We start from the raw sequence: 27,390 nt of genomic DNA on the forward strand, positions 1-27,390 counted from the left end.
GCTGCAAAGGTGTGCGGGTGCCCTGAGCTGGTGTTTTTCCCTTCCCAGCACTGCTCTTGCTGTTTGTATTTTTTAGGTGTGAGGTCGGCACCTCCCACTGGACCCAGTGCAATGAGAATCCCGTGAAGTTTGCTCGCTTTCCTGTCACTGGTCTGATTGAAGGCCGTTCCTACATTTTCCGAGTCCGAGCTGTGAACAAAGCTGGCGTCAGCCTGCCATCCCGGGTGTCRGAGCCCGTGGCTGCTCTGGATCCTGCAGACAGAGCCAGGCTTAAAAGTAAGATGTGCTTTTTACAGGTTGMCTGAGAGGTTTAGAAGTCATAAATCATTCCAAAAAAACCAACAACAAAACACCAAAGTATGACTATCAACTCATAAGCCTTCGAAATCCCACTAGAGGGAGCAATGCAAACCAAAATATTCTGGAGACAGCTTTGCCAAGAAATCATCTCAGTGCTCTTTGCACTGAGTGTTCTATCTGCTGAAGTGGCTTTGGCTGACTGCAGTGCTGTGCTCCAAACTTGCAGGAAGGGGGGGAAAAGGCACAGGAGAGTTTAATTGCCTAGAGAGRCTTGCTTTTGTTCCACCAACAAAATAGCTGAACAGATCCTGTGAATAGTCTCTCTCTGAGCCACAGACAAGGGTGGCTGATTCTGTGCTCATGTGACAATCCAAGACTTGCAATAACATCAGAACAAAACCAGGACAGCCCAACAGATCCCAGGCTCTCTGCTGTAAGGACAGCATTTTACAAGTCAAGGGTATTTCTCCTGCGGCCTCACAATGTCTCAGACATTTTGCTTCCAAATCGACCTCTCTACCTCTATTTAGGCATAATCATTGCCTAAAATAATTTTAGACTTTATTCTAAACCTATTTCTACATATTTCTGAAGTTTTCCTATTTAATATAGTCCAGTGTGAGGGGTTATTTTATACAAAACTACAGTGCTCCCACAGTCCCAGTTTGTATGAGTTAGTGTGTATAATGCTGCAGCCAGATGATCGAGGTTCCCATTCAAGATAAAACAAAAGGTCAGAGGAAGGAGATTTGGCACTGCCAAGAAACACTGCACTCAGTCAGACATGTGAAACCCTAAGTCTGGGGTGKGGGAGGGCTCATCTTCTCAATGGGCAGCATGGAAGCTGGCACAGGAGATGAAGTCTGGCTTTGGTGGCCTATTCCTATTATATCTCCCCCTCTCATCCTCCATAATCTTTTCTCCCCACCTGCTCCCTCTCTTCKTGCATCTCCAAAGCAGATCAGCCAATGCAAGGTGAACAATGTGGAGGCAGAGAACAGCACTGGCCAAAATTATCTCTGGAAATGCACTGAGCTGGTTGAAAGCTGAATGCAGAACTGCAATAGTTTGATAACATTTTGGTTGCTCAGACAGCCACCCAAATTTATCAAGTGGACATGTTGAGTCAGGCTGAGCCRTTACTGTTTGTGACTGTGACCCTTGATTTAAAAGCTTGTGATGTGAGGGGAAGTGGTTAAAAAGAGACAAGATGCAGCCTGCAGGAATTTGCCTGTAATAATGTAAGTGAGCTGTTAAACCAAAGGAATACAGGATGGAAAATAAAGCTGAAACTAATTCTCTGAAAATGATGAGCTGAGTGAACCAAATACCTCTGCTTGTCACCTAGGAGACTTCAGTGACATTTCAGGAAGGAATAGATGTTTCAKTGGATTAAGCTTTCTAGCTCTGTTGACTGCTGATCTGCTCTCAATATTCAAGCTGGGAAGCCTACAACTAGCTTGGGTTACTAGCTTTATTACATGAGCAACAGCCACAGCATTACCCAAAAATGGAGCTCTTAGTTTTGAACCATGAAAGGGTCTGTTTTCTCATTGTTTGAAAATTTCCTGGTCTCCTATTTCCTTGTTATCTCTGACATTTGTTTCAGGTCACCCTTCTGCTCCTTGGACTGGACAGATTATTGTGACTGAGGAAGAACCTGCAGGTAAACAYGGCCCTTTTGCCTACAAAAGTCTAATGTGAAGCTGGCTGAGTAATTAGGAAAACTCTGAGTGAGTTCAGTGGACTTTGGCACACACCCAAAATTTGTTGTTCTGAGAGCTGCTTGACCTTGAATAACTCAACGACTTGGTTGTGGGGGTGAGGTTTCGTTATTCAGGACTTAACAAAATCATGCTTAGAATTAAAAGAAGGAAATTTAAACCAAGTATTTAGGAGATTTTTAACTATATTTTACAAAAATATCAGGTGATGACATATATTAATACTCCTATTTTTTAATTATGATGCTGATTCTGATACAAAAATGAGAGAATTAAATTCGAGTTCCCTTTCCTTTTCTTCTTCCCTGTCTGTCAGAGGGTGTTGTTCCTGGTCCCCCCACAGACCTCCGAGTTATTGAGGCCACCAAGAACTATGTTGTGCTTAGCTGGAAACCTCCCGGACAGCGGGGCCATGAGGGTATCATGTACTTTGTGGAAAAGGTAAAATTGGACAAAATCAGGATCATGCTCTGGCAATATTCTACATTTGTTTTGTCATCTCTTCTGGACTTCTGGTCAACTTTCACTTCTGTCTGAGACTTACAARTTAGGACTAGGATTAGAAGTTCATCAAGACAACGGACAGTAGATTAAGATAAACTAGGAATAAAAGAAAGATGGGAAATAGGACAGTAGATGAAGAACGTGTCACACCCTGTAATAATCTTCTTGAATTRTGTCATTGACCTACCTGGAGTAGACAGAACAAAATTCCCTCTATAATGTGAAAGGACAGAGCAAAGTCACATGCTTATATATACATATATGTCTCTCATATGTATATATGTATATATATATGTGACACATATTTATTTCTATATACATGTATCTCATATATGCATATGATAAATATATATAAAATTTGTATAATTAAGCTTGTCTGGCAGGACAGATGATTAACATTTTGTAGGGAAGCATTCTGCAAGAGTTTCTTGGCATCAGCACTTTCTATTCCAGCTGCCTTGTCATGTTTATCCTCTACATTAGCTTTCCATTTGCTTCACCTGCTTGACAAAATCACAAAAGTTCTTTTCTGATTTCCTAGAACAGAATCAGTTTTCATTTCAATGTTCTGCTTTTTGAGGTGTTTTTGCATGGCTGCTARCCTAGAAAATTCTTCACACCATCACCCTTTCTACTTGCATCTCTTGGCTCATGAACTTTTTTATCAATGTTTTTTCCTATCAGTCTAGAGGTGTCATCAAGGGATACATAAATATCTTCCCATTATGTGTTTTCCATCTCTCATACAAAATCTGGTCTAAATAGATGAGTTTCACTTAGCAACAGCCTTAGAGAGGATGAATATATGAATTTTGAGTTGCCATATAAGAAAGCTTTTTAATAACCGATTGCATGCTGAGTGCTCAGCACTAATGTCACACAGYCAGTTAATATTCTCCTGAGAATTTTAATCCCTCAGAAACCAGAACCATTACTTGAAATTATACTTAATGTAAATCAAAGCAAAAATTAATTGCTAGTATTAGTGTTATAAATGTTGTGGTATGTAGAATTCCTAGTCACAGAAGTAAAAACAATCCACAAATTAATTGCATATATTAACTTTTTTTCTGGAAAATGAGGGTCTAATCCTGATTAATTCCGAAAGCCACCCCAAAAACATTAAGACTCCCACAAGAACATCTAGAAGAAAAGAGGTTTGGTCTTTGCATAATGCTGAATATCTGCAGAACTGATTTTGAAAGTGGTCCAGACTGGGTGAAGTTAACAACATCACTTCCTTGCAGAGGAAAGGATATAGCTTTGGTATATTAAAACCAGTAAATTTTTATGTATGTTTTCTGGAGCAAGTGGACATCTGGCAGATTCATAAGCTTTGAAATGTGTTCATTCTGTAGAAAGGCCAAAAAAGGGGATGTATCTCCCTATTCTCCACATGAATTTGGTGGTCCAGTGAGACAGCCTTGTTGTGTGAGGCACTCAGCCTTCAGACACTTCTATTCTAAACGTGGTTTTTGGGTTTGACTGCAGTGCGTTGCTGGCACAGAGGAATGGCAAAGGGTGAACACCGAGATCCCCGTGAAATCCCCTCGCTTTGCAGTTTTTGATTTGTCTGAAGGCAAATCCTACTGCTTCCGAGTTCGCTGCTGCAATTCAGCTGGAATTGGTGAACCCTCAGAAGCAACTGAAGCCACTGTAGTGGATGACAAACTTGGTAAGTGTGTGGTCGTGTCGATTAAATTACCTCCATGGGAACTTTTCAGTTTATGGTGTAATTGTTTTGTCTGCAGGCAGGTAGCTGCCCAGAAAATAATTCAAGCATGAGAAGTAGTCAGCGATTTATTCCCTTTCACTAAAATTTTGTTTTTGTTTGGGTTGTTCAGCCTTTATTGTACAGTCAAACAACAAATGCAAACCAAGGAACTTAAGCTGCAAATAATGATGCCAAGAAYGGCAAAGACTGCAAATAGCAAAAGAAAATGAAAACTCAAGGAAGTACAAAAATGTTTTGTTTTACTTAGAGTCTTTATTGAAAATAAGCCCAGACATCAGCAGAGTCTAACCTTGCTTGTTTGCCAAATTAAACAAGAGTGAAGAATTTAATACTTCCATGAAAGCAGAGASTATTTTCACTGGAAGAGAAGTCAAGATGTTCAATACAGTAAATCATCAGTAGCTACACCTACATTACCAATTTGTTTCCAAACAGCAATGTGGATTTCAGTCCAATTCCCAGACSGTCTCTGTTCACTTCATATTGACTTCTTGGAGCCCTTGGATGCACATGAACTACAGTTTTTTAGAGGAGTAAAACATCTCTTCTCAAAAAACACTGTTGACACACGTTGCCACTTAACAGGAGCCATGGTTTCTGGCTTGCCCTGGGAGCTGCACAAGACTTCATTGTGCACCTAGTGCATTTTCCCTTTTAGAAAGATCCAAATCACATCTCTGGTGCAGTTAKTCAGCACAAGGGGATAAACTAAATRCAGTTTWAAGGAAATGCACTGAATCCTAGGCAGTAGAGAASTGAGGAACCTCACCACCAAAGTTTTAAACCTACTATTTTGTCCTGACAGATTACTTAAATCAGAGAAGCGTTTTGTAGATTAAATATGTACCAGTCATGCTAACATAATGAAGATCAGAATTTCATACTTATTTTATTTGTAAGTTTTAACTGGCTGGCCACCAATTTATTTCTGCTTATCTCGCACAGATATTCCCAAAGCTCCTGGCCGTATTATGCCAACTAGGAACACAGACACTTCAGTTGTTGTCACTTGGACAGAGCCCCCAGATGCCAAGGAGCTGGTTGGGTACTACATTGAGTCAAGTGTGGAAGGATCTGGTCGTTGGGAACCATGCAACAACAATCCAGTGAAAGGCACAAGGTAATTAATTGTAAAGCATGGAAATTGTGGTCACCAGATTCTGATTTACTGGATGTTTGTGCTTTCCAGCCATTAGTAGTAGTAGAGCTAATCTCTSCATGGCAGCCAGCAGGCTGGAATCCCTCTTGCAGATGAAGTTCATAAGAAGTTATAAAAACATATTTCAAACTGTGAGTCTTGTCCAAAGAGAAATTATAATCAACCTTATATTAGAAATGATTAGTCAAGGGCGAAGAAACATGGACATTGCTAGTGAAGAAAAGAGAAGCAGCTTGCTGCTTCTAGCTGTTGTACAGCCTATCAGTTTGATGAAAAACAGGGCATTGAGGAATGACTGAAGTTACAAATGTGGAAAACTTAGCTGCATAATGTTTGGAAGCAAAGTGCTTTGTTTTGGAAGACTGCTCTAAACATTTCTGGACTGTGTATCCAGACTGTCAGGAGGACATGTGGACTGTATCCCACTTACAATATTATTTTCTGACTGCTCTTTCACTTGTACTCATTAAGAAATCAATGAACACTCTAAAATATCAGGTACAAACTTGCATTTCTTACCAATATGAAGCTTGGTCTCTGGTCAGAAAAAATAATTAAGATTTAAAACTTATAGAGACAAATCAGATTTGGTTTTATTTGAATAAGTGTGTAATCTTCAGAGTCTGAAGGAGTAAGTGCAGAACTTTTTCTCAAGTGGATTGATGTCAAGACAAAAGTAGTCCCTTCTTGTTATGAGTGATTCTGCTTATTTGTACTTGCTGTTTGTGACAACCCTTATTAGATAAGTAAGACTCTGCTAAATACTCCTGACCAGCTTTGTTGTTTAGAAGGGCATTGTAATGCTTTGTATATCAGAAGTACCTAAAACCTCACTTGCTTGAACACAGGCACAGCAATTTTAATGTATTCTCCAGTGCATTTCTATTRCATTTATATTTATGTGTGCCAGTATTACATCCTTTCATATATATTTCTATGATTTTTGTTGTAGTTATATTGAAGTTTCATGCTCTTTGCTTATTTTAAAATATGAAATGTGACCTTTATTCACCACAGAAATTAAAATATTGTTCTGAGTTATTATATATTGTGTTATAAGTTCACTGCACAGTGTGATATAATGTGTATATAACATACAATTCCATTGTATATAATATATAATGTAGTCATGCACAGGCTATCTGTTAACGCTTGGTTTTTCTGCCTGAGTCAATCTTAAAGCATTAGCTGTATTTCACAGCTTACCTTATGCAGTGCATTTTGATTTTTTCTGCACACATCCTGGTGAAAGCAAATTATTTGGAAAAGTCTGGTAGAATCGGTAGGGAAAATTCTGCTTTGAAAATTTTGATTCAGGTTTTCTTTTTTCCCCCAAAATAAAACTTTGGTTTTGTTTTCCACATTTTATTTGCTTCATATGCCATTGCATGATGTCAGCATTGGTAGTGTAATTGCTAATGCATTATGAAGTAGAACAAAATAAAAGTAACATGAAATAAAATACACTTAAAATACTTATTGAAAAATGAATGAGGTTTTAAAGAAAAAAATTGTATTTGCAAACCATTCTGTCCCTAAATAAATGATTCCTGTCTTTGGAAATTTTGTGTTTTCAGGATGGACACCAGAGAAATTTAGGAGGGTTTTTCTTAARTGACAATTAGGTTGTCAAGTCGAAAACTTATTCAAATAAAAGAATTTGCCTGACTTGGATTATTGTCATGTATAGAATCAAGAAAGTGAAGTACAAAAATAATCTAGCCCCTGTACAATGCCCTGTATTTTTTTTTGAATTCTGCAATTTTTCATTTATGATTGGAATGGATTTATGGGAACCTGTGTTACATGTGTCTTTAATTTGTGCACAAAGATATCTGCAARAAGGAAATATAGATCTTAGCTGTGCAGATTTTTACATTTTTCTATTTGGAAGGATGGATTTTATACACTGGCAGAAGTGAGACAGACCCTGTGGTAACACAGAAACTTGTGTAGTCTCAAGAAGAAAAGAGTGTTGAAAGGGTGCACCTAAAGAGAGAGGAGTTTAGACATTATTTTTGTTGTGTGGTATGTTCTGCATTCCCTGATCTTCATATAAGTAACTGGGGTCGTGGTTTATCCTTGGTTTTTCAGAAACCAGAATAAATTTTATGGAAGAAATACTTTCTTTTCCCCCTTAAGATTTTTATTTAATTTATATTATTTTCTAAATATTCATTTACTGGTTTGATTTAGATTCGTTTGCCACGGGCTCAGCAATGGTGAGAAGTACATTTTCCGAGTCAGAGCTGTTAATGCAGCCGGGCTCAGTGAATTTTCACAGGAATCAGAGCCTATAGAGGTGAAAGCAGCCATTGGTAAGCTATTTTCCATTGCCTTTTTCAATAGTATTAAACAGTATTTCAATAGTATTTTCAGTAGTATTTACTTAATTAAATGCGTTCTCAGCAATTATTTGTAACTAATTAATTGCTTTGTTTCACAATGTTCACAAATAATTTATTCATAGATTCTATAATCTCACAGACATAGTTTCACAATCACTGCACTCTTGTAGACTGCTCACCTTCACCATCCAGTTTTCTTCAGGTGTTTGTTGTGAATCACTGTACGAGAGCACTGCCAAGTTCACTTCATAGGTATCCTGGAAAATGGGAATGTCATTTTGATTCTGTAATCTGATATATCACCTCTAAGGCACACCATCTTATGTACAGTAATTTCCTAAGAAATTTGTTTCCATGCCTCAACCTAACACCCAGTGCAATGTGTCTTTTGCAAACCTTCTATAACCCYGTGTGTTCTCCCCTTGCTGATGGATTGCTTCTGTTTGCCGCTGCCTGAACTAATCCACRAAGATTAATGAGATCACTGGGCTAGAATAAATTGCATGTCTGCAACACCCTCACTCCCATTTGTATTGAAGCTGCATACCTCTCAGCCTCAGAGCAGAGATACGTGGCCTGGGGCAATTTTGTGAGATCATCTTGATAGGATCAGAAATGTGACCTGGAAGATCTAATACTAAAATATTTGTAGCAAAGTAAGAATATTATTAACTTTACATCTTTTTTTCTGCTCTAGACCTTATTTAAGAAAGCAGTATTTGTGAGCAGGCTGAGAGGTATTCTATGCATTTCAAATTTTCTTGAATTCAAGCTTAACCTTTTGTGTGTATTGACTTGTCATACTTTCACTGTATTGTTTGCTGCATGCATTTCTTAATTCTGTTGCCTAAATGAAGAAAAAAAATGTATTCTAAATCCAAATGTCTTTGCTGTTTTCTGGCAATTGTAGGGGAAGGATTGCCTCATGGTGTGTGTCCTGAACTGAGTGGTAAAGCTGCTGGACTAACAGACCGCACTACCAGCTGGGAAGGCATGCATGGGGCCTCCCAGCCTATCTTTGACACAGATGCTTTGCTAAAATGCAACGCTAAATTTAATAGAGAGACACTACCCAGTAGCTGTGACAAACTGGGGAGTACAGGAGACAGTAACACCAGAGAAATGGTTAAGGACGTTGTCACGTCTGCACCACAAAAAGCTGCTGCTAAGCAGGCAAGTAAGTCTCAACCCAGGGATCTCTTGACAGTGGAAAAAGTTACAAAGAAGAAAGATACAGGTGAGAATGAAWAAAATAAATAGATTTTGCTGCTTTGGTAGGTCCACTTCAGACTGCTGTAACTTCTTTTCAGCTGTGCCACAAGTGAATGTGCTCTACAGTGATGCATCTTCTATCAAACCCATTAATTACGTGCTCCACTCTCCATTAAGATCATTATGCATATAATGGTATTGGTGATCTCTTTACAAAATTAGTGGTTACTGAAAGTGAAACATAGGAACATRGTTAGTAATCTAATGGCTTGTTTGACTATATATTAATGTATCCAAATCACTTCAGTARTTTGTTAGGAATCTGGTTACCTAGTTCTCTGCTTATATATTTGAGAAGGAAACAAAATCTGATTATGATGGTAAGCATAAAAATCTGTGTTTCATTAGGATATATGGAGATCCTTTGTGGATTTTAGCCTMRGMTACATCTGACACRCTGTGCTAATGAATGTTTTGTTCTCTGATASTGATAAGTAATGAGAAAACCTATCRARTTACAGGCACATACACAAAATTATGTTTTAGGTTTTCAGGTCCTGAACACTTATTGTGCCCAAGATATGTGGGACTTTARTTTCAATYAAGTCCTGGTACCCAGCCAGTGAACTAAACTCCTCCCCAGGCCTCTGCAGTGAGATGCAAAAGGCTGTGCAAAATGCTCAACAGAAAACAAAGTAGAGGCACCTGGGGCTATTTGACACCAATACAAAACATTACAGATTAAAGGAAACATATATGATGTGGGATTTCCATCCAAAGTACTACTTCAGGGTCACAGCTAGGGCTTTTCGCTGGGATGTTACGTATTGGGTGTGGGTAAGCATTTCCCTACTAGATACGAAAGAAATATAAGAAAGTGGGTTGGGATTAAGTGAATGATTTCTGCATTGTTAAAAAAAATCAAAGAAGGAGGATTATGCCGCATATTTTTAATGTAAGTTCCAGTAACAGACATGTTCCATTTGTGGTCAGTCTGCAGTGCCTATGATCACTGTGCCTTCTTTTAAGGTAAGGTCATATGCTGGGTGCAATGATAAAATTTTCACAGTGTGTAAATTTAAAAGAAAGAAACAGATAAAATCAATTTTTGGGAGGAAAGAATGTGAGACTAATTTTTTTTTTTTTAAAGGAATGACAATGAATATTGTAAGTGTCAAAAGGGGGGTTTGCTTTCTGCAAAAGAAAACAAATCATTGCATCTCTAATATTTTTTTAGTTCCTCATTTTTCACAGTATTAAAGTGAGTCCTGATCACTTGCATCAGAGCTGCAATTGCCACACATTCTTTCACTATGTATCAGCTTGGTTTTTGAAAGCAAGGGATCCTGAGAACTAATTCCTATGCGGTTTGGACTTCTGCATTTGGTTTGTGGATGGTTTTGTCCTGCATTTCTTATTCCATCTCCAGAAACTTCTCTCGAGCACATAAATATTGTCCAAATCAGGAAACACAGGATGGGAGCCGCCTGAACACGGTAAGTGAAAGCCAGCCTGAAATATTGCCTCCTACTCACACGTTATTCACCTTGAAACAGCTCCTCCATCTCCACCTTATGACATYGTGGTACTCGAGAGTGTTCGTGACTCGATGGTGCTGGGATGGAAACAGCCTGAAGCCATTGGGGGAACTGAAATCACCGGCTACTACGTGAACTACCGGGAAGTGGTGGATGGAGTTCCTGGGAARTGGAAGGAGGCCAACATCAAGGCTGTTACTGAGAGGGCATACAGGGTAAGAGGTTAATTCCTGTTATTGCTGGGGGAGTGGACAGTATTTTCAAATCAAATCTCAAAGGGAGGTTGGGATGAATTACAATTCAGTGTTTGGGTAACTGTTCAGAGGGTTTAAATACATGATGGTAAATTTATTTAGCTCTATYAAACTTCTCTGAAAAGTTGTTTGTACACTTATTTGTTAGTCTGGCACTAACTGTAAATTCACTGACGTAGTCTGATATTTCTRAGTCAGGTCCTCACAATAAATGGAATTCCTACTGTTTTGGTGGACATATCCCAGTACTTGCTGGTGCTGAAACCAGCTCTGTGCCAGCTGCTTTTTGTGATCAGTTCTTGACCCAATTTAGGGACAGAGCTAACTACAACCTTGTTGAGCTGCTTTAGAAATGAAAAGCAATGCCAGGGCTGAGTTTCACCTCACTGTGAGGACAACTCTTGCCTTACGTGAACTTGCTCCGTACCACGGGACTAAGATGATTGTTGAGCAATACCCTGTTTCCTCCCTGACTACCAAAGTGCCTGCCAATAGAAAAAAGGGGTTTGCAATTTGAGKGTGCTAAGATCACTCATGTGTGCTCCATCACTGATCAGAGGAAAAGCCAAGATAGTTATCACCTTAAGTTGTCAATAATGCTTTCCATCTTCAGGCACACTGAAAAGCATGCTCCCACATTCAATAAYTGTCATTGTGACTTCCTTCTGAAGCTTGAATCAAAGTTAATAAGTACCATCTTATTGATCYTGCAGATCCAAGACCTGAAGGAAAACATGGTGTACCAGTTCCAGGTGGCTGCTGCTAACCTGGCRGGGCTTGGGAGACCCTCCAAACCCAGCAATCCCTTCAAATGYGAAGAATGGAGCATTGCTGTGCCTGGTAGGATCCTGAGTGGGACAATTATCTAATGCAGGCAGTTTGCAGGGGAGCCAACGGGGCACTGAAGTTCATGCCCCAGCACTTTGATTTAGTGCCATTACAATGATGCATTACATAAACCCTATTTAATTAGTAGCATTTTACAAGCAGCTTGGATTTTCTTTGTTTGTTTGTTTGTTTTTTTTTTTTTTTAATCTTTCCTGCTCAGTTCCTCCACGGTGTCTGGCACTTTGCTTTCTAGACATAAATAACTCTCTAAGGTACAAGGTGGAGAAGAATGAGGTCTTGTAACCTTTATCTAAATGTATCACTACAAGGCCAGACCCCTGACCTTTWAATATTCATCAAAATGAATGAAAACAACCTCCACTGACTTCAGTGGACTTTAGACCAGTCCTTGAAGCAGCACATTAGTTTAACAATTAACTTATTTCCCYGAGTTTGGAGATTATTTGTTGATTTTGTAAGCTCATGAATATTTGACCAAGATACCAATCTCAACCAATTTGATTGGGGTTTGGGCTAGTCTTTTTAATTGGCATGGGTTGTGTTTACATTAGGTCCAGATATGACACAGAGGAGCTAAATGTTATGCAAGTCCTGWGTACAGCTCTAGGTTCTGTCTGATTTTGGGTTCTGGAGTCTTATGCTTTGGTCCCTTCAGTATTTATTTTGACATCACAACTCCAACTTTCACCTTTCAGGGCCACCTCATGATGTCAAATGCACAGAAGTYAGGAAGGACTCTCTGGTTTTGCTGTGGAAGGAGCCAGTTTACTCTGGTCGTAGTCCCGTRGTGGGTTATTACGTTGACATGAAGGAAACTGAAGCAAAGGAGGAACGCTGGAGAAGTGTCAATGAGAAGCCGCTTCAAAAGAAATACTTGAAGGTAAAAAGCTGAAGATTCAAATACGGGGATAGCAGCACAACCTCGAGGAAGTCAGTCATGGATAGCATCATCCTGTGCTGATCATGGCCCCACTTATCAGTCGGCCAAGGATACCTGCATAGTCAGACAAGAGAGTAACTCCAAAGACAAACTGACAAGCCTAAAAATACAACAAAGCACTGCTAAACCCAAATACCATTCTTGTGACAGGAAGTATCCCTAGCATTTTCTGGCTCAGAGGGTAACACTGTAGGAAAACAGATGGCACAAACCCAGATATGATAATGTGGCTAGTGRCTTTTCTAATACTCAGTATCCTCTCTTCACATGTCACAGCAAGTTAAACCCAAGTTTTTTTGCATTTATTATGGCACATAACTTTGTGGAATGACTTCTAAATAAGAGCATCAGTATCTCAGTTCTAGAGATATGTCTGAAGTAGAGTTGCTATTTTTATGCTTTTCAGAATATTTGAAAGACAAATCACTTTGAAGTGTGATCCTTTCATATATGTTTTGAAGGAGTATTCAGAGGTGATAAAATGTCAGTATAATTCCTCAAGTCACTGCAATTAAGTCTGTACAATTAAATGCCCTCTTGTTTCTAAACAGGTGTGGCTGGCACTTATTTCCCTGATAATTTCATTTTTCAAAGCCAGCATTTATCTGCAGTAAAAGACTATGATGTTTCAAAGGTCAACGTACATGAGTTAAAAACATTCTGTTCCAAAACCAATGCTCCTTTTGCAAAGAAATCAATGAGAGCAGTGACGCTGCCTGAACATTAACCACGCACACRAGGAAGGAGCAAGTCACACGGATTAGTCATGTCACTCTGGAGCTGAATCTRAAAAAAAAAAAGAACTGGAAAAGAAAAACAAAACAAGAAAGGAAATGGAATTGTCAAATACCTAGACTGATCTTAATAAGTATGAAATTAAAATCAGTGTTTTTCAACATATCATCTGTGTGTTTTTGGATTCTCCAGATAAGTGGCCTAACTCAAGGTGTGAGCTACGTGTTTCGTGTGCGGGCAACAAACCAGGCYGGTGTTGGGAAACCATCAGATGTCACAGATGCTGTCATAGCTGAAACACGACCAGGTTTGTTAGAAATACTTCCTCTTTGTCGTCATATTGACACAGGTTCCTGTTTGTGCAATGTRTTTACCTGCAGGCTACATGCCAAGAATCTGATCCCTCTCAAGTCCAGCTTTTTTATGAAGCAAGATATGAGTTGAGGGCCATATCTTWAATTCCTTGTCTGGTATATTTTCAGGTCAGAACAGATTTTCTTATCATAACTACAAGTTCAGGAATATAAAGATACAATAAAGTTGTAAGATTTGCAAGTACCTAGCGATAGGTGCATAAGCAGAGGATCCAGTAAAATCAGTTCAACCAAGCAATATTGCAGATGTAAATTTTGCCCTTCCTGTACTAAACTGGTTGCTTATGCTTTATCGTTCTTCTTTTTGTACATAATGTACCTCAGGAAACAGTAAAAGAAACTACTTTTTTCCCTTGGTCTTTAAAAGAAAGCTTTTAAAAGCAYAACAGAGTCACTTTAGAGACCACTTCCAGTAGGAACTCAAGTGCAACTCTTTGTTGGAGTGACCCTTGAAGTCTGGCTCCAGTGTGTCTGTAAGACCAGAAGAAACACAGGAACCAGTGCAGAGGCAGCATCTCCATGCCTGGAGCTTCAGGAGCCCCCTGGGATTTATTTAACTGTACAAGTAAAATAGGTGACTGGTCAGAGACAGCACCCTTTTGTCACCRAGTCCCTGACAGAAAACACAAGCAYGGACTTGTGGCTTACTCATCTATAGACTACTTTAGAAGTTCAGGGTCCTACAAGAATTCCCAGATATTTTAACCAAATCTGGTAAAAGATTTGTATGATGTAAGAAGGTACAGGGGTACAACCCAGCCTGGATCCACCATGTRCCCTCTTGTCCTCTGGCAAGCTCCCTTCCTACCCCTGCAGACTTCATTTCCCTGGGATCCTTTCCATGTTTCTGACCCACAGGTTCATTTTTAGATTTTCTGTTTGCACAGCAGCACTTGCCCAACTCTCACAGATGTCCAGTCCTTAAGATCAGGGCTGCAAAAATTCTAACAAGTATTGAGTTACAGCCTTCAGTGAGGCTGTGAGCCAAGAAAGYCTGAAAAAGGAGGTCTGAAGCTGGGGGTTGTAAAAGAGTTGGAAAACTCAGAGTGAGGAGACTGAAGTGACTGCTAGTGAGGTTGGGATGGGAAAAAGGGACTGGAAGAAGTAGATGGTCAGTTGAAAATGTACAAGATTGGGATACGAAGACCAAAAAGCATGTGTAAGTAAGAAGGGTTTGAAGCAGGATCTTTGCAAAATATAGGAATCCTAATTTCAGATCTATAAGCTGCTGAAGCACCAGGGCTATTTCTATCCCCTGCAAGTGAGTGAGAAAAAACTTAAAAATTTGTTCTTGAAAACTTGAGCAGAACATTTTGTTTGCAGACCTCACCATTAGAGAAGGAGGGTCCATAGGTATAACATCTGAGAAATCACCAGAAAGACAAGATTTAGSCCAGTGACAACCCAGGGAAACTAAAAATTACTGATGTGTACAAATCTACTTGACCCATATTTAGAGCTGAAATCTGCTGAAAGAGCATCCACCAAACTAAGCTTCTTAAAGGTATTAAGAAAATACAAAAATCTTATTTAAAACAATTATTTCATAAGACAGCCTCCACCTTTCTTACTCAAACCACAAAAATGTCAAGATCATTCAAATTTTTTAAAAATTACCACAGATCTTTTGGTGCTGCCAAATRAATCCTGCCTGTATTACCACCTTGGATGGAGATAAAATATTGTCATTCCTGCTGGAATGTTACTTTTGGCAAATGTGTAAAATCGCAAGACAACTGAGATTTCTAATCAGAAGTTGCAAGTAAATAATACMCTGAACAAAAATACCTGCATTCATATCAAGGGTACCAGTTTTCTTTATCAAAAAAAATGTGTAAATATAGTGATTCAATACCTTGCATCCACCTTCTTTTCTTTGAAAACCATGTTTAGTTTGTACAGTTATCTTCAAAAATTAAATTWAAAATAYCCACCATGTAAACAAATACCCAMCCAGGCCACTTTTTTTGAGCTGTAAGTTTGGCTTTTGACAAAAGCACTTCAGCAACCATGGATCTCACAGGAAACAAGAGAAATCCAAGAGCAGACTGMAACTCTTCCCCATTGCTGCCCTTARTCTTTGTTTACCTTGACACAAAGCAAAACTATATTATGAGCCTGCATCAGCCACTTGAAAAGGGCCTGAACTTCAGAAACTGATGAAACTCTGTCCCATCCAACTTTTCTGACTAAYTGTATTTAAAATTATGCCATTACCTCCTGTGTTTCAAAGATGACTGCTTTACTTCTTYCCTTTCAATGCAATGAAATGCTCGGATAAGTGGAGATGTGATATGACACCTAAGTATTTTATTTCTTACTATGACTCCAAGAAAAGCACTGGATGACATGTTGAAACCACCAAACTTATCTAGAGGAGGGAAATTAGGACTGCTAGTACTATGGCAGCTTCTTTGGCTCTGTTTTGCAGGATAGGTGGAGAGGTCTTCAGAYGTGGTTAATAATTTAACTTTTACTCATACAAATATTAGAGATAAATTCCGTCTTCACTTCTGGAAATAAATGCTATGCATTTTTGTCATAATGAGAATGCTTTAAAACAAATGCAAAAGATTCTATTGTTCAAATTAACCTTATGGCTGTAYTTCTTTCCACATCACATAAGCTGCCATCAAAAGATTCATGTGCTAATGATCTACAGTAAAGCAAACACTAATGAAATTTCACGTGATGAATTCTGCACATAATAAATTAAATTACAACARAAAATTGCAAAGTAAAATATTTGCAAGCCTTAGACTTCATTTATCACATATTGGTACTTAATGTGCTTTGCTACTGTAAGGGCTGGCACATAACAGTACCAAAATGGGAATATTAATCTCATCTTTCACAAATTGCTTATGGCAAAGTGTAAAGATGAAGAAAGCAGTGTGTACACAAATTGTCATGACAGGARCTGCTCGCAGTGCTGGAAAAGATGTGTATAGTATTAGGACGATGAAACACAGAAATCTCTTGTCTGCTTGAGGGCCACTAAGAAYGATGCTGAAAATAAAGCATTTAATCTCAGTGTCAGGAGTAAGGCTCTTGTCTSTAAAGTACAATACTTGGTGGAGAAAGTGTGTCATTAGTATTCTGGGCAGCCCAGAATTGTCTTAGCCCAAGTAACAGGACATGAGTGCCCTATTCAGATGCGAGATCCAGCTCAGAGCTGCTCAGAAAAGAAGGCTGGATGTTCTCCAGCACCTCTCAGTGCACATGCTCTCCCTGACATTCTCAGACAAGTTGTTGAAATGAGCWTTAATGCCACAGATGACAAGCTCACTGAGTTGCCCAAATCCCAGAAGAAATTCCCTCAGCTCCACTGGGGTGTGAGGGAGCAGCAGAATAGAGGCGCCTTCAGGTTGTTGACCTGGGATTCACCCCCAAGGCCTTTGAAAGGACAAACTGGGTCACCCTGTCCAGCTGGAGCACTGAAGGTACTGGCARGACTGGGTGGGTGACTTAAGCAGCTAATTGCAAATATTCACTCCCTTTGTGGGCCCAGGATTAATGGTGCAGACGGCAGCAGGGCTGGATGCCAAGCACAGCAATTAAACCAACCTCCCTGAGCGAAGCCAGTGTCACYGAAAATGTGCCTCAGTCACCAGTGTGCGCTGCTGGGGTGACTCGCCTGCTTCCTCTTCCTCACCTCTTCTAAGGCCACATTTGCACATTATTCCCTGTATGGCTCTTCCCTTATTAGAGAATAGGAAATTCATTCTGCATAATGAMAGCTCTAACTACTCCTTACCATGGAAAATATTCCTATGTAATATTTCAAACATTTAGTGGATTTAGAGGCTTGGTTTTTGCATCCTCTTCAGGCTTTTTCACAGCAAATATTACAACTCTAAGSATCTCTTAGATGGTTAGGTTCACTCAAATCGGTTGGTTTATGATGCTTTTCAACCTCTGGGTGAGAAAAAGAACGATTCTTGTGAATCAAGGATCAAGGATATCAATGAGTGTAGAATTTGTGCTCCGGCTGAGAAAATGGCAAGGATCTGYTTAATCCACCATCTGAATGATAGCTATAGGAATTTGCTGACTTCTCTGAGAAACTGGAATTGCCTTGTTCTGYTCTTTAAGGAACCAAGGAAGTGGTGGTTGATGTAGATGACAATGGAGTMATTTCCTTGAACTTCGAGTGTGATCAGATGTCTCCAGACTCTAAGTTCATTTGGTCCAAGAACTACGAACCAATTGAGGATGACTCTCGACTGAACATCGACACCAAAGGCGGAAAGTAAGACCCTCARGGGTAGCAATAGTCTCGTGTCTGAGAGATCTAGGCTGTCACAGAAATCCATCCTGCTGWTGTATGACCTCAGGAAGAGTTAAATCTGCCTCTGGTACTTGCAGGCTAATTCCTGAGAACACCGGTCTCCAGTGCTCTGGAAATTGGAGCTTGCACAGAATGAGACAGGCCTCCTCCCTAGGCAATTTAGAGATGTTTAGGAGAGAGAAAATCTGTGCTCTGTCACCTTATAACCTGCCAATCAAGGCAGATTACTATTATTATTATTATTATTATTATTATTATTATTATTATTATTGTTATTGTTATTGTTATTGTTGTTATTATTATTTTTGTAAATCTCCGAAGAATAAAATTATCTGTCAGCTTACAAAATGCTTTTGCCATGTAACACAGCTGTAATCTTTGGAACTGCTGCAGTAAGCAAAACTTTCTCATGATGGCATCGCCATGGCCTGATTTAGTAACTTACATAACAGTCTCCGAGCCTACTCTGTTTCTTCAGGCTTTTCCCAGGGGAAGTCAAGGTGAATGCACAGGTTCAGCCCATGAAGGGCATTTGTGCTCTTCTAGTGACAGAAGCCAGATGGAAAGGCACAGCAGAGCACCACAGTCATGCTKTTGCACATGGAAACTGAGTTGTCCAGTGTGTACAGCATCCTTCCAGGGTCACCAATGAYGACAGAGCTGTGCATTTGGCTGTGCAGTCAGAGCAAAAGCTAACCCAAGGCTCTTTATATCTGGTGTTACAGACGGAAAGGAGGGGTTTGGTTCAGATGGGCTTAATCTTTTCATCACAATGCTTTTTTTTCCATTATAGGTCAAAACTTTCCTTTAAGGATCTTGGAGAAGATGATTTGGGAATTTACTCTTGTATTGTCACGGACACMGATGGAGCTTCATCAAGCTACACAATTGATGAGGAAGGTAGACACGAYGCCTTCTAAGCATGCCGAGTTTGCTTTCACATCTGTTTTTCCCTGCTGCTGTGTCTCCCAGATCCAAAAGGCATGCTCTCACCTCATTTTTTTAATGCCTTTTGCAGAAATGAAACGCCTGCTTGCCCTGAGCCATGAACGCCAATTCCCGAGTAAGTGAATCAATCGTGTCTGTAGGGSAGAGCTTTGCATGCAGTGGGGTATCACGAGCCTGATCTAGTTGAAGATGTCCCTGTTCATATCAGGATGTTGGACCTCTGAAGGTCCCTTCCAACCCAACCATTCTATGATTCTATGATCACAAAGCTCCTGCCATCATCAGGCAGGGAGGTCACTACTGTAATTTCAAGTGCAAGTGGCTTTGTATTGAAAAATTCAAGATTCCTTTTTTCTCTCTCTCTCTCTTTTTCAGTATGTTTGTGTATTACTGATGTTCTTCCCAAGCTACTGCAGGATACTGGCCTATATTATAAGTCTATGTAACAGCTGGAAAATCAGTATCATATTGGCTTTGTTTCTTCAGAACAGGCTTTAATACTTATTCAGCGTGCCTGGACTGATTTGAAAACCAGAATTTAAAAGATTCTCTAATTTTACTCCAACAGAAGCTAGCATAAGTTAAATTTAAGGTTAACAAAGTTGGCAAGTGTAGTAAATTCAGCGTGTAATGATCTATACATACAGAATTTTCCTGCTGAAAGTCATTCTCTCCCTCTTTCCTGGAACATTTGACAAAATATGAACATGCTTTCTACTGCTGGGATGGTATTTTTGTCAGSTCCACAGACAATTATGATATCCTGGTAGTAGCACAATTTGGTTATTTTCTTTGGAATGTTACTTGAATAAATGGGGGGAAAATAAGATTGGATTGCATAATAGACCTTAATGCACGCAACAAGATGAGACCTAAACTGGGTCTCATTTTCTCCCCCTATATTCTGTTCTTTATCATTCAAGGTGCTAAARCTCTTGCCTGCATTTTAAAAGCTTCAGCTCAGTGCATGCACTGCTGGCACCTCTTCCAACTCAGCCCACATCGCACCTCTCAGCCCAGCCAGTATCTGACTACAGAAATGGTCTGCCTTTTTGCCTACATCATCTCTGCTTCTCATTTCCTTCTTCATGTTTTTATCATCAGCTCTACTCTTCTCAACACGCTGCATTGCCCTTTGATAGCTTAATGGCAGCCCAAACATACCCTTGTTTACTCCTGCTCCTCCCAATTATCTTCTCCTAATTACATTTTCACAGTGGAAGTCGGTCACTGCAAAACCTTGCTGCTGTCACGAGACCTTACTTGCCCTGACCCTTCCCTTCTGAGGACTCTTCCACACTTTGTGCTCACTGCTAACGTCACAAAATAAGCTCCTCAGGACWCAGATCGTGTCCTCTTTTTTGCACTGAATTGGGTAACAGCATACTCAGAGTTGTGCATGAGCTTCCAGAAGGCACAGGCAAAAAGGGAGATCGCTGCAGAAAGTATCTTTAAGGAGGAAACTGATTTGCTTTGGYCRCTCCAGGCCCTGTGCACACTTCAAGAAAAATATATATTACAGCTAGAGGTTGAGAATTGGCTGTGTGTATGCTTGAGCAGCAATTAATGGGAATTCTGCTTAGAAACACAYGCAGCCAGTAACTCCATGGGAAATGGGTTGCTTGAATAACAGCCTTRCTGAACCCAGCTATGTATGGGTATGGCAGTGTGTTGGTGTGAGGTAAAAAGGAACTCTTCCAGCTCCTCAATTTAGCAACTGCCCGAGGACTGCCTGTCAGTTGCTGCCAGTAATTTGTGATGCCATACAAATAGGATGTAAAACCACTGGAAAATGCCTAAAATAGCTGTTAGTGCTTATGGAAATATTTTAAAATAAGACTTTTGCTCATGGCAGACTGTAATGCAGATTTGTCCAGTTACTTTGGGCTGAGGAGTAATCAGACTTTTCTCCAAAAAAAAATCCTTTTGCATCCTTTCAGCCCTTTATTAAACAGCTGCTGAGATACTTTTCTCTCTTCCATGTTAGACTAAGATATTCTTAGTTAATAACAGGCAAGCCAAGTGGGGGTTTAAAATTGCYGTAGAGCTGACAGTGAGACAAAAGCCGTTCAGCCTGATGTCTATTCACACTCCTACTTGCTTCCTGTAGCGTTTCAGCTGCTTTGTTTTAAGAAATTGTGCAAGTCAAGAGATTCCTTCTGTTTCTTACACACCAAGTGATGTGCTGGGTGAGGAAGGCTCACACAGACCATTCTCAGAGCTGGGACACACTTCCATGGGGTTGTCTTTGCCCTGCTGCCCCTCCAGGCTCCAGGATTTTCCCTCTTGGGTTAAGCATGTGCCTTTTTCCATAATTCCCTTTGTTTCCCTTYGGCTGTTGCCTCACCTCCCAGGAGSTTTATTTTTACCAGAGACAGAGCCTGTGCCACTCAGGCACGCAAAGCACACTCGTGGCTGTGGGGTGTGGGAGGGAGGAGGGGTGAGCRTGGCAGAGGAAGAGTTGAGGGGCCCTCACCCCCTGAGTTTGGCAGTGTTGTGGGATGGCAGCCGTGCTCCAGCAGGCACCCCGGTCATTTAGAAGGGTACAAAAAGAAAGATGAGAGAAATCAGACAGTGCTTTGATCCCAGTCCTCTCCTGCTGCAGCTGAGCCTCTGCACACACTGAGCTAAAGAAACCAGCCTGCCCTGGGAGGTGTGTCTTTACACTTTATCATCAGACTGCATCATCATGTGCTCTGCAACGTGTTTGTGTGCTGTYCTCAGCTCTTCCACGCTACACCCAGGGAGTGCAGACTTTACACCGCTGAGAAAGGAGAGCCTGGGGGAGAGTTCACACACAGCAGCACACGTAATCCTCAGAGTATGATTTCTATTGAGAATCTGAACATCCACTGAGACAGATAACATGATGGAAGTCAATAAAATGAGCAATGTGCCCCARTGTCAGAGTCTAACTACTCATGCTTAATGCTGCTGCTGATGGTGCCTTAAAGAAAAGTTAAAGTGAWAGCAAGCTGAGGACTCTTACTACCRGGAACAAACYAAGTGAAAAACACAGRCTAATATTACCTRTGGTGTRGCACGTGATTTTTGCTTTCATTTCCCTGTTGACACATTGAATTGGTTTATATATGGGAGTTTCGATTATTCATAGGAAAACAAAATTACTGGGAAGAATGACGGTGTGTTGTGATACTTGGTGAATTCTGAAGATGGAGGTTCAACTCAGCAGATTTTACAAAAATCTCCCAACCTGCAGCTAAGCAGCTGACTTTCTGACCTGGTTTTGTGCTTGGTTTTTTTTTTTGTTTTTTTTTTGTGTTTTGTTTGGGTTTTTTCCCCTCTGAGTCAGTTCACTGTCTTGCCGTTATATTATCAGACAACTCATTAAACATGGGTCTGCACCACACAGACTCTCACAATGCTGCATAGATACTTGCAATTGACATTTGAAACAGCCGTGTATTAGAATGGAGCACAACTCAAATCCTGAACACTTTCAGTTTGAACAGACCTTGTGATTGAAGGATCMAAAGATTAAATCTTATGTACACGTGGGTGAAGAGGCATTTGGTCAATATGAAAAGCTGTTATTAGCATTACCTTGCACACAGGATTTCAGTATGGAAGGACTAAAGTAGATTTCTGGTTATAGAAGACAAGAGTTGTTGGGGCACAGGCAAAATATATGCCTCGTTCTTTTCCTTCTTCCTTGTAGCTGTCCCACTYACCTCTGAGCTGGCAGTGGAAATCTTGGAAAAAGGAGAAGTGAGATTCTGGCTGCAAGCTGAAAAGCTGTCTGGCAATGCAAAGGCCAACTTTGTGTTCAATGATAAGGAGATTTTCAATGGAGAGGTAAGGCTTTTCACTGCTTACAYGTGTTTGCATTTTCATGAGTATCAATAAGGATTAGTGTCTCTATTTTCAATATACTTCCAACCAGTGCTCCACTCTGATACATTTTCATGAGAAATACATATGTCATGGAAAGCATAATTAGAAAGATTTTGTCCTTAGCTCTCAGCTCCAGATGAATTCTACTGGATGCATTTTACAAAGGGAAATTAAATGCCTTCCTGCTGCCTTGTGAGTACTAYGTGTTCTGTTAACTGTGGTGTTCAAGGAATCACTGCAATAGCCCAGATTCAGCCTACCTCCTTCAGCTGTGGCAGTAGAATACCCTTGTGCTTGGTTCTCACCTCTCTTTGTGGTTTGAAGGAATTTATTACATCATAGAAAAATTCCCAAGTGGTTGTTTCCAGCAGAAGAACTGGTTACTCCCAAAGACAGGACACGGCATGCTTTTGTTGCAACACTGATATCAGAGAGAAGGCAGAGATGGAACATTCTAGACATAGACGTATTAAACAACCATCCTCAAAGAATCATTATTCTGAAGAGATGCTAATCTAAATCTTTCTAATGAGAAGGAACATAGTACTCGCTGTACGACAGGCATGTTGTTCTTGTACAACACCAATAAATACACAGATTTATTTATTTATTTGGCTGTATGCTTGGAGCTGGTGTTAGGGATAGTGAATCTAGAATAGGATAGGGATCTGRACAAATGGGAACCCAAATAAGTGGGAATCCAAACAAAGAAAACATAATTTCTCCTAAAGAGACAATTATGACATTTCACAAATATTTTGTCTCTGATATGTATTAATTGTTGTTTTGCTTTCCACTCCTTAAGAAATATAAAATGAAGGTGGACCAGAAGACAGGCCTTATTGAAATGATTATGGATCAACTTGAGGAAAAGGATGAAGGCACTTACACTTTCCAGCTGCAGGATGGAAAAGCAACCAATCAATCKAGTCTTGTCCTCATTGGCGATGGTATGTTAATCTGTATTACACAGTGGGCTAGAAAAAATTATAGAGAGGTTACCTCAGTGGTCATCTTCACTTTCCACTGTTTCCAACACTACTAGATGTTCCATTTTTTTATGTCACAGTTTTGCCTGCCTCCTACAGGACGGGCCATGTGTGTGAACTGAAATTTTTAAAATGATGGGAGGAAGGGGAATTGTTACAGAAGTGTAAAATATTGCAGCATGTTGTGGTTTGCTTTTCTACGGGCAGAATTTAAATTTCCCATATAAAAAGCCCGTTCAGCCGGGAACAAGCAGCTGCACCTGTCAGAGCTCAAGCAGCTGCTGACTCTGCTGATGCTTATTTGCCTTCCTAGCAGGAGCTGTGTGACTGGGGATTGMACATCATCAGACAGGACACATTAAACTCCTGATGACTGTAAGCAGCTAGGAAAGTTGAGTTAGCCCTAATCAGCTTCTGACATTCTGGAATGWCCACTGAAAACCCGATCCTATGGCYAGATTGTCACTGATGTCCAAAGGACAGAGTTAGACCAAACTGTTACARTGACATTCAGTGCCCTAGAAACCACACATGAAGTTTAATCTTGTATTTCTTTCTGGTTTTAATTCCTAGTATTCAAGAAGCTACGGGATGAAGCAGATTTCCAGAGAAAAGAGTGGCACAGGAAACAAGGTGACAATATGAATATTTATAAGAATAACACATGTGTTCATCTGCTAAGAGTTTGTTTGTATTTATACATGTTAATTTGAATTTGAAATAGAAGTGTTTTGTTCTGTTACATGATTACTTTATTCTGAAGAAGAAATARGAAAAATAAAACAACATTAGAATATCACGGCGTTCTTGCCAATTAAAACACATCTGTCTTTCATTTTGCATCATGAATACCATGGATGTGACCTTTAAAAACATACCTGTAATTTCCAACAGGTCCTCATTTCGTGGATAAACTGGGATGGGAAGTTACYGATGAGTGTAATGTGATGTTGAAATGTAAGGTAAGGGGCGAGGAAAACACTGAGTACAATGTCCAGAGTACATTGCCCTACCACCACCCAGATGGTGAGGATGGGAAGGGACTAAAGACATGGCCTTTGCTTTTGTACTCCCGACTGTGTGCTGGACAGTGACAGAGCYTCTGAAGGTGAATCATGCTGGGGCAACAGCTCACTGCATGCAACCAAATACATGGGAAAATAGCTTGAACTTCTTTCTTCAGGTCTATCAGCCTCCCACTCAGAGAAGGATAMCTGAAAAGGAATGACAGGTCTTTGTAAATCTAGGGAATTACTCATTTTTGACCTGTTTMTGCAAGTAGAAATTCCCTGGGCAGGAGCCACTCATTTCTTTGGGTTCCTTTTCTCTTCATTTTCATCCCTGCTGTTTTCCCTCTTGCCTCCCTCAGTTTAAAATGGAGACCTGCAGTAACTCACTCAATCAAGTGGTAAAGCTTGCTTTATTTAAAATTCTTTTGTGAGAGACCTGAACAAACTAACTCATGGARCAAGCTAACCCATGGAACTAGCTAACCCATGCAAAACTGACTTTCCCAGCTCAAATGAAGAGAATAATTGCAATGTGGTTTTCATCCATCTCAGGTGGCTAACATTAAGAAGGAAACACACATTGTGTGGTACAAAGATGACAGGGAGATAATGGTAGATGAAGAACATGACTTTAAGGATGGTGTGTGTACRCTGCTGATATCAGAGGTGAGTGCCTGTCCTCATTAGCCCTCAGCTGAAATTAGTGTTATGAACTCAGATGAATTATATGATCTAATCTGTACTCCAGCAGAGCACTTTAAAAAGGAAGTGGGTTTTAAAAATGGAAAAGCTCACAAGGCGTCTGTGTTTTAGCAAATGTCTGTCTGTAACTGCTTSTTCGGATTTTCAGGAAATGATGACAGAAGAGATAATAAGCTTGTCACTTCCTCTGCATGTCAATTTARCAACAGATTGAGACCAAATTTCCTTTTTGAATAGCATTTGGAAAGTGCTTGTCACTCAGGCTTTCAGAGTCACCAGAGTTTCAGTCACCAGAGGGGTCTGGTCCATCCAGCAGATGTGGCATGGGACAAGATCCAGGATGCCCTTCCAAAGCCCTTCCCACCACCCCAGCCAGGAGCAGGGCAGTTGGGGGGCACCAGGRCAGCCCCAGGCATCGGGTACCTCCCTGGGGACAGGGATGGGATATCAGCTGGGTTCAGAAGAAAAATCTGGATTTTTCTACAGTACCTATTCTGAAAGCAGTTTTTATTGTTACAATATTGCAGTTTTCTAAGAAAGATGCTGGCACATACGAGGTCATACTGAAGGATGACAGAGGAAAGGACTCCAGTGAGCTAAAGCTGAAGGACACAGGTCAGTCTGCATGCTGTCAGCCACTCTGGTGGATAGCCTGACCAAAGGGGGTTCAGAGTAATAAGACATCTGCTCATGCTGCCTTCCTGTGGCTCTGYTCCTCGTGTATACAAGATCATCTGATTAGAAAAACTGAGATTTTTCAGTTCAAATAACATTTGAATACAGCTTATTGCATCTGGGCTCTGTATAATTTTGGGAGCATACAATGGCTAACGCTAAGCAAAATGAGAACAGATTTCCTCAGGGGGCCATCAATAAGCCTACAAGTATAGAAAAAATAATACAGATAATTTTAAAATATTTTTATTATTTTTTTACCAATTACTTGGGGCCTTTCCATTTATTGTGATTACTATATTTTAAACATTTCACTCCCATCCATTAGACTGTATGTAGACGGGTTAGCATTCCAGCTGAATAGTGTTATTTACAAAAAAAAAAAAAAAAGTTTTGTTCAGCTGCAGCAGCATTTATCAAGGCTACACTTCACTAAAGTCTGGAAATTATGACATATCAGGCTGCATTACTCAGATATCTAATACGCTTTAAAAGGTAGCTTTTTCCAAGATTGCTTTTCCAAACCTTTTGGGGAGAATATTTCAGAGCCAGTACTTGTCGTACTATTGACTGTGCTTGAACTGCAGACACTGAGTCTTAGTCTCTGGGTTTTATTTCCACAGCTTTTGCAGATCTGATGAATGAAGTATGCAGAAGGATTGGTAAGCACTTAATYCTTTTTTCGAATGAATGACTCATTGTGGCAGTCAGTGAATGGCTGTATGGCTGCATAAAACCATGTGCTCTTCTTTCAGCTTTATCTGCAACAGACCTGAAAATCCAGAGCACAGCTGAGGGTATCAGRCTGTACTCCTATGTCACTTATTACGTGGAAGATTTGAGAGTAGGCTGGGTGCACAAGTAAGTACAYAAGAGCTTTGCAAAACAGTGCCATTTTGGATTTACAGATTCAGAAAGAACCTGGATATGTGAGAGAGAAGGGCCCAGGTTTCTTCTCATCTCTCACGGGTCCTTATCTCATGAGTTTGTTTCAATCAATTCCGTTCACATGAAATCAGAAGGAGAGCCAGGTGTGGCGGTTCCAGGCGCTSCTGTCATTTCTCTCGTCAAACAGTCCCATGCCACAGGATGCCAGCAGGATGGTGCAGCTTCAGGAACCTGTCACCTCCCCAGTGGGGGCTGCATCTCTCCCTCACTCTGTTTTAAGGAGTGATGCAAATATAACCTGTGAGGCCATCAAGCTTCAAAAGCAGCCAGCACCGTGGGTGCAGAGATACCCTCCCTGGA

General features: G+C 40.2%; 1 protein-coding gene across 2 annotated transcripts in view; it reads left to right on the forward strand.

The window, feature by feature from the left end:
• The window catches only part of MYOM1 (myomesin 1), a 69,627-nt gene that overhangs the window by 27,659 nt on the left and 14,578 nt on the right, over positions 1–27,390 (forward strand). Inside the window, exons 11-32 of one of the 2 annotated variants that reach the window (XM_057364900.1) lie at positions 77–276; positions 1,910–1,966; positions 2,341–2,465; positions 4,020–4,203; positions 5,209–5,383; positions 7,619–7,740; positions 8,681–9,007; positions 10,539–10,735; positions 11,488–11,614; positions 12,319–12,503; positions 13,491–13,605; positions 17,768–17,924; positions 18,757–18,863; positions 18,982–19,026; positions 22,591–22,727; positions 23,572–23,716; positions 24,329–24,388; positions 24,650–24,717; positions 25,318–25,431; positions 25,995–26,082; positions 26,766–26,804; positions 26,898–27,003. In XM_057364900.1, the coding sequence (XP_057220883.1) occupies positions 77–276; positions 1,910–1,966; positions 2,341–2,465; positions 4,020–4,203; positions 5,209–5,383; positions 7,619–7,740; positions 8,681–9,007; positions 10,539–10,735; positions 11,488–11,614; positions 12,319–12,503; positions 13,491–13,605; positions 17,768–17,924; positions 18,757–18,863; positions 18,982–19,026; positions 22,591–22,727; positions 23,572–23,716; positions 24,329–24,388; positions 24,650–24,717; positions 25,318–25,431; positions 25,995–26,082; positions 26,766–26,804; positions 26,898–27,003 (2,880 nt within the window). The remainder of the gene's footprint in view (positions 1–76; positions 277–1,909; positions 1,967–2,340; positions 2,466–4,019; positions 4,204–5,208; positions 5,384–7,618; positions 7,741–8,680; positions 9,008–10,538; positions 10,736–11,487; positions 11,615–12,318; positions 12,504–13,490; positions 13,606–17,767; positions 17,925–18,756; positions 18,864–18,981; positions 19,027–22,590; positions 22,728–23,571; positions 23,717–24,328; positions 24,389–24,649; positions 24,718–25,317; positions 25,432–25,994; positions 26,083–26,765; positions 26,805–26,897; positions 27,004–27,390) is intronic. The other variant, XM_057364901.1, reaches the window with a different exon arrangement.

The sequence above is a fragment of the Malurus melanocephalus genome, unplaced genomic scaffold, assembly GCF_030028575.1.
Source record: "Malurus melanocephalus ecotype Western Australia unplaced genomic scaffold, MMel_1.1 scaffold_44, whole genome shotgun sequence".
NCBI classification, from domain to species: Eukaryota; Metazoa; Chordata; class Aves; order Passeriformes; family Maluridae; genus Malurus; species Malurus melanocephalus.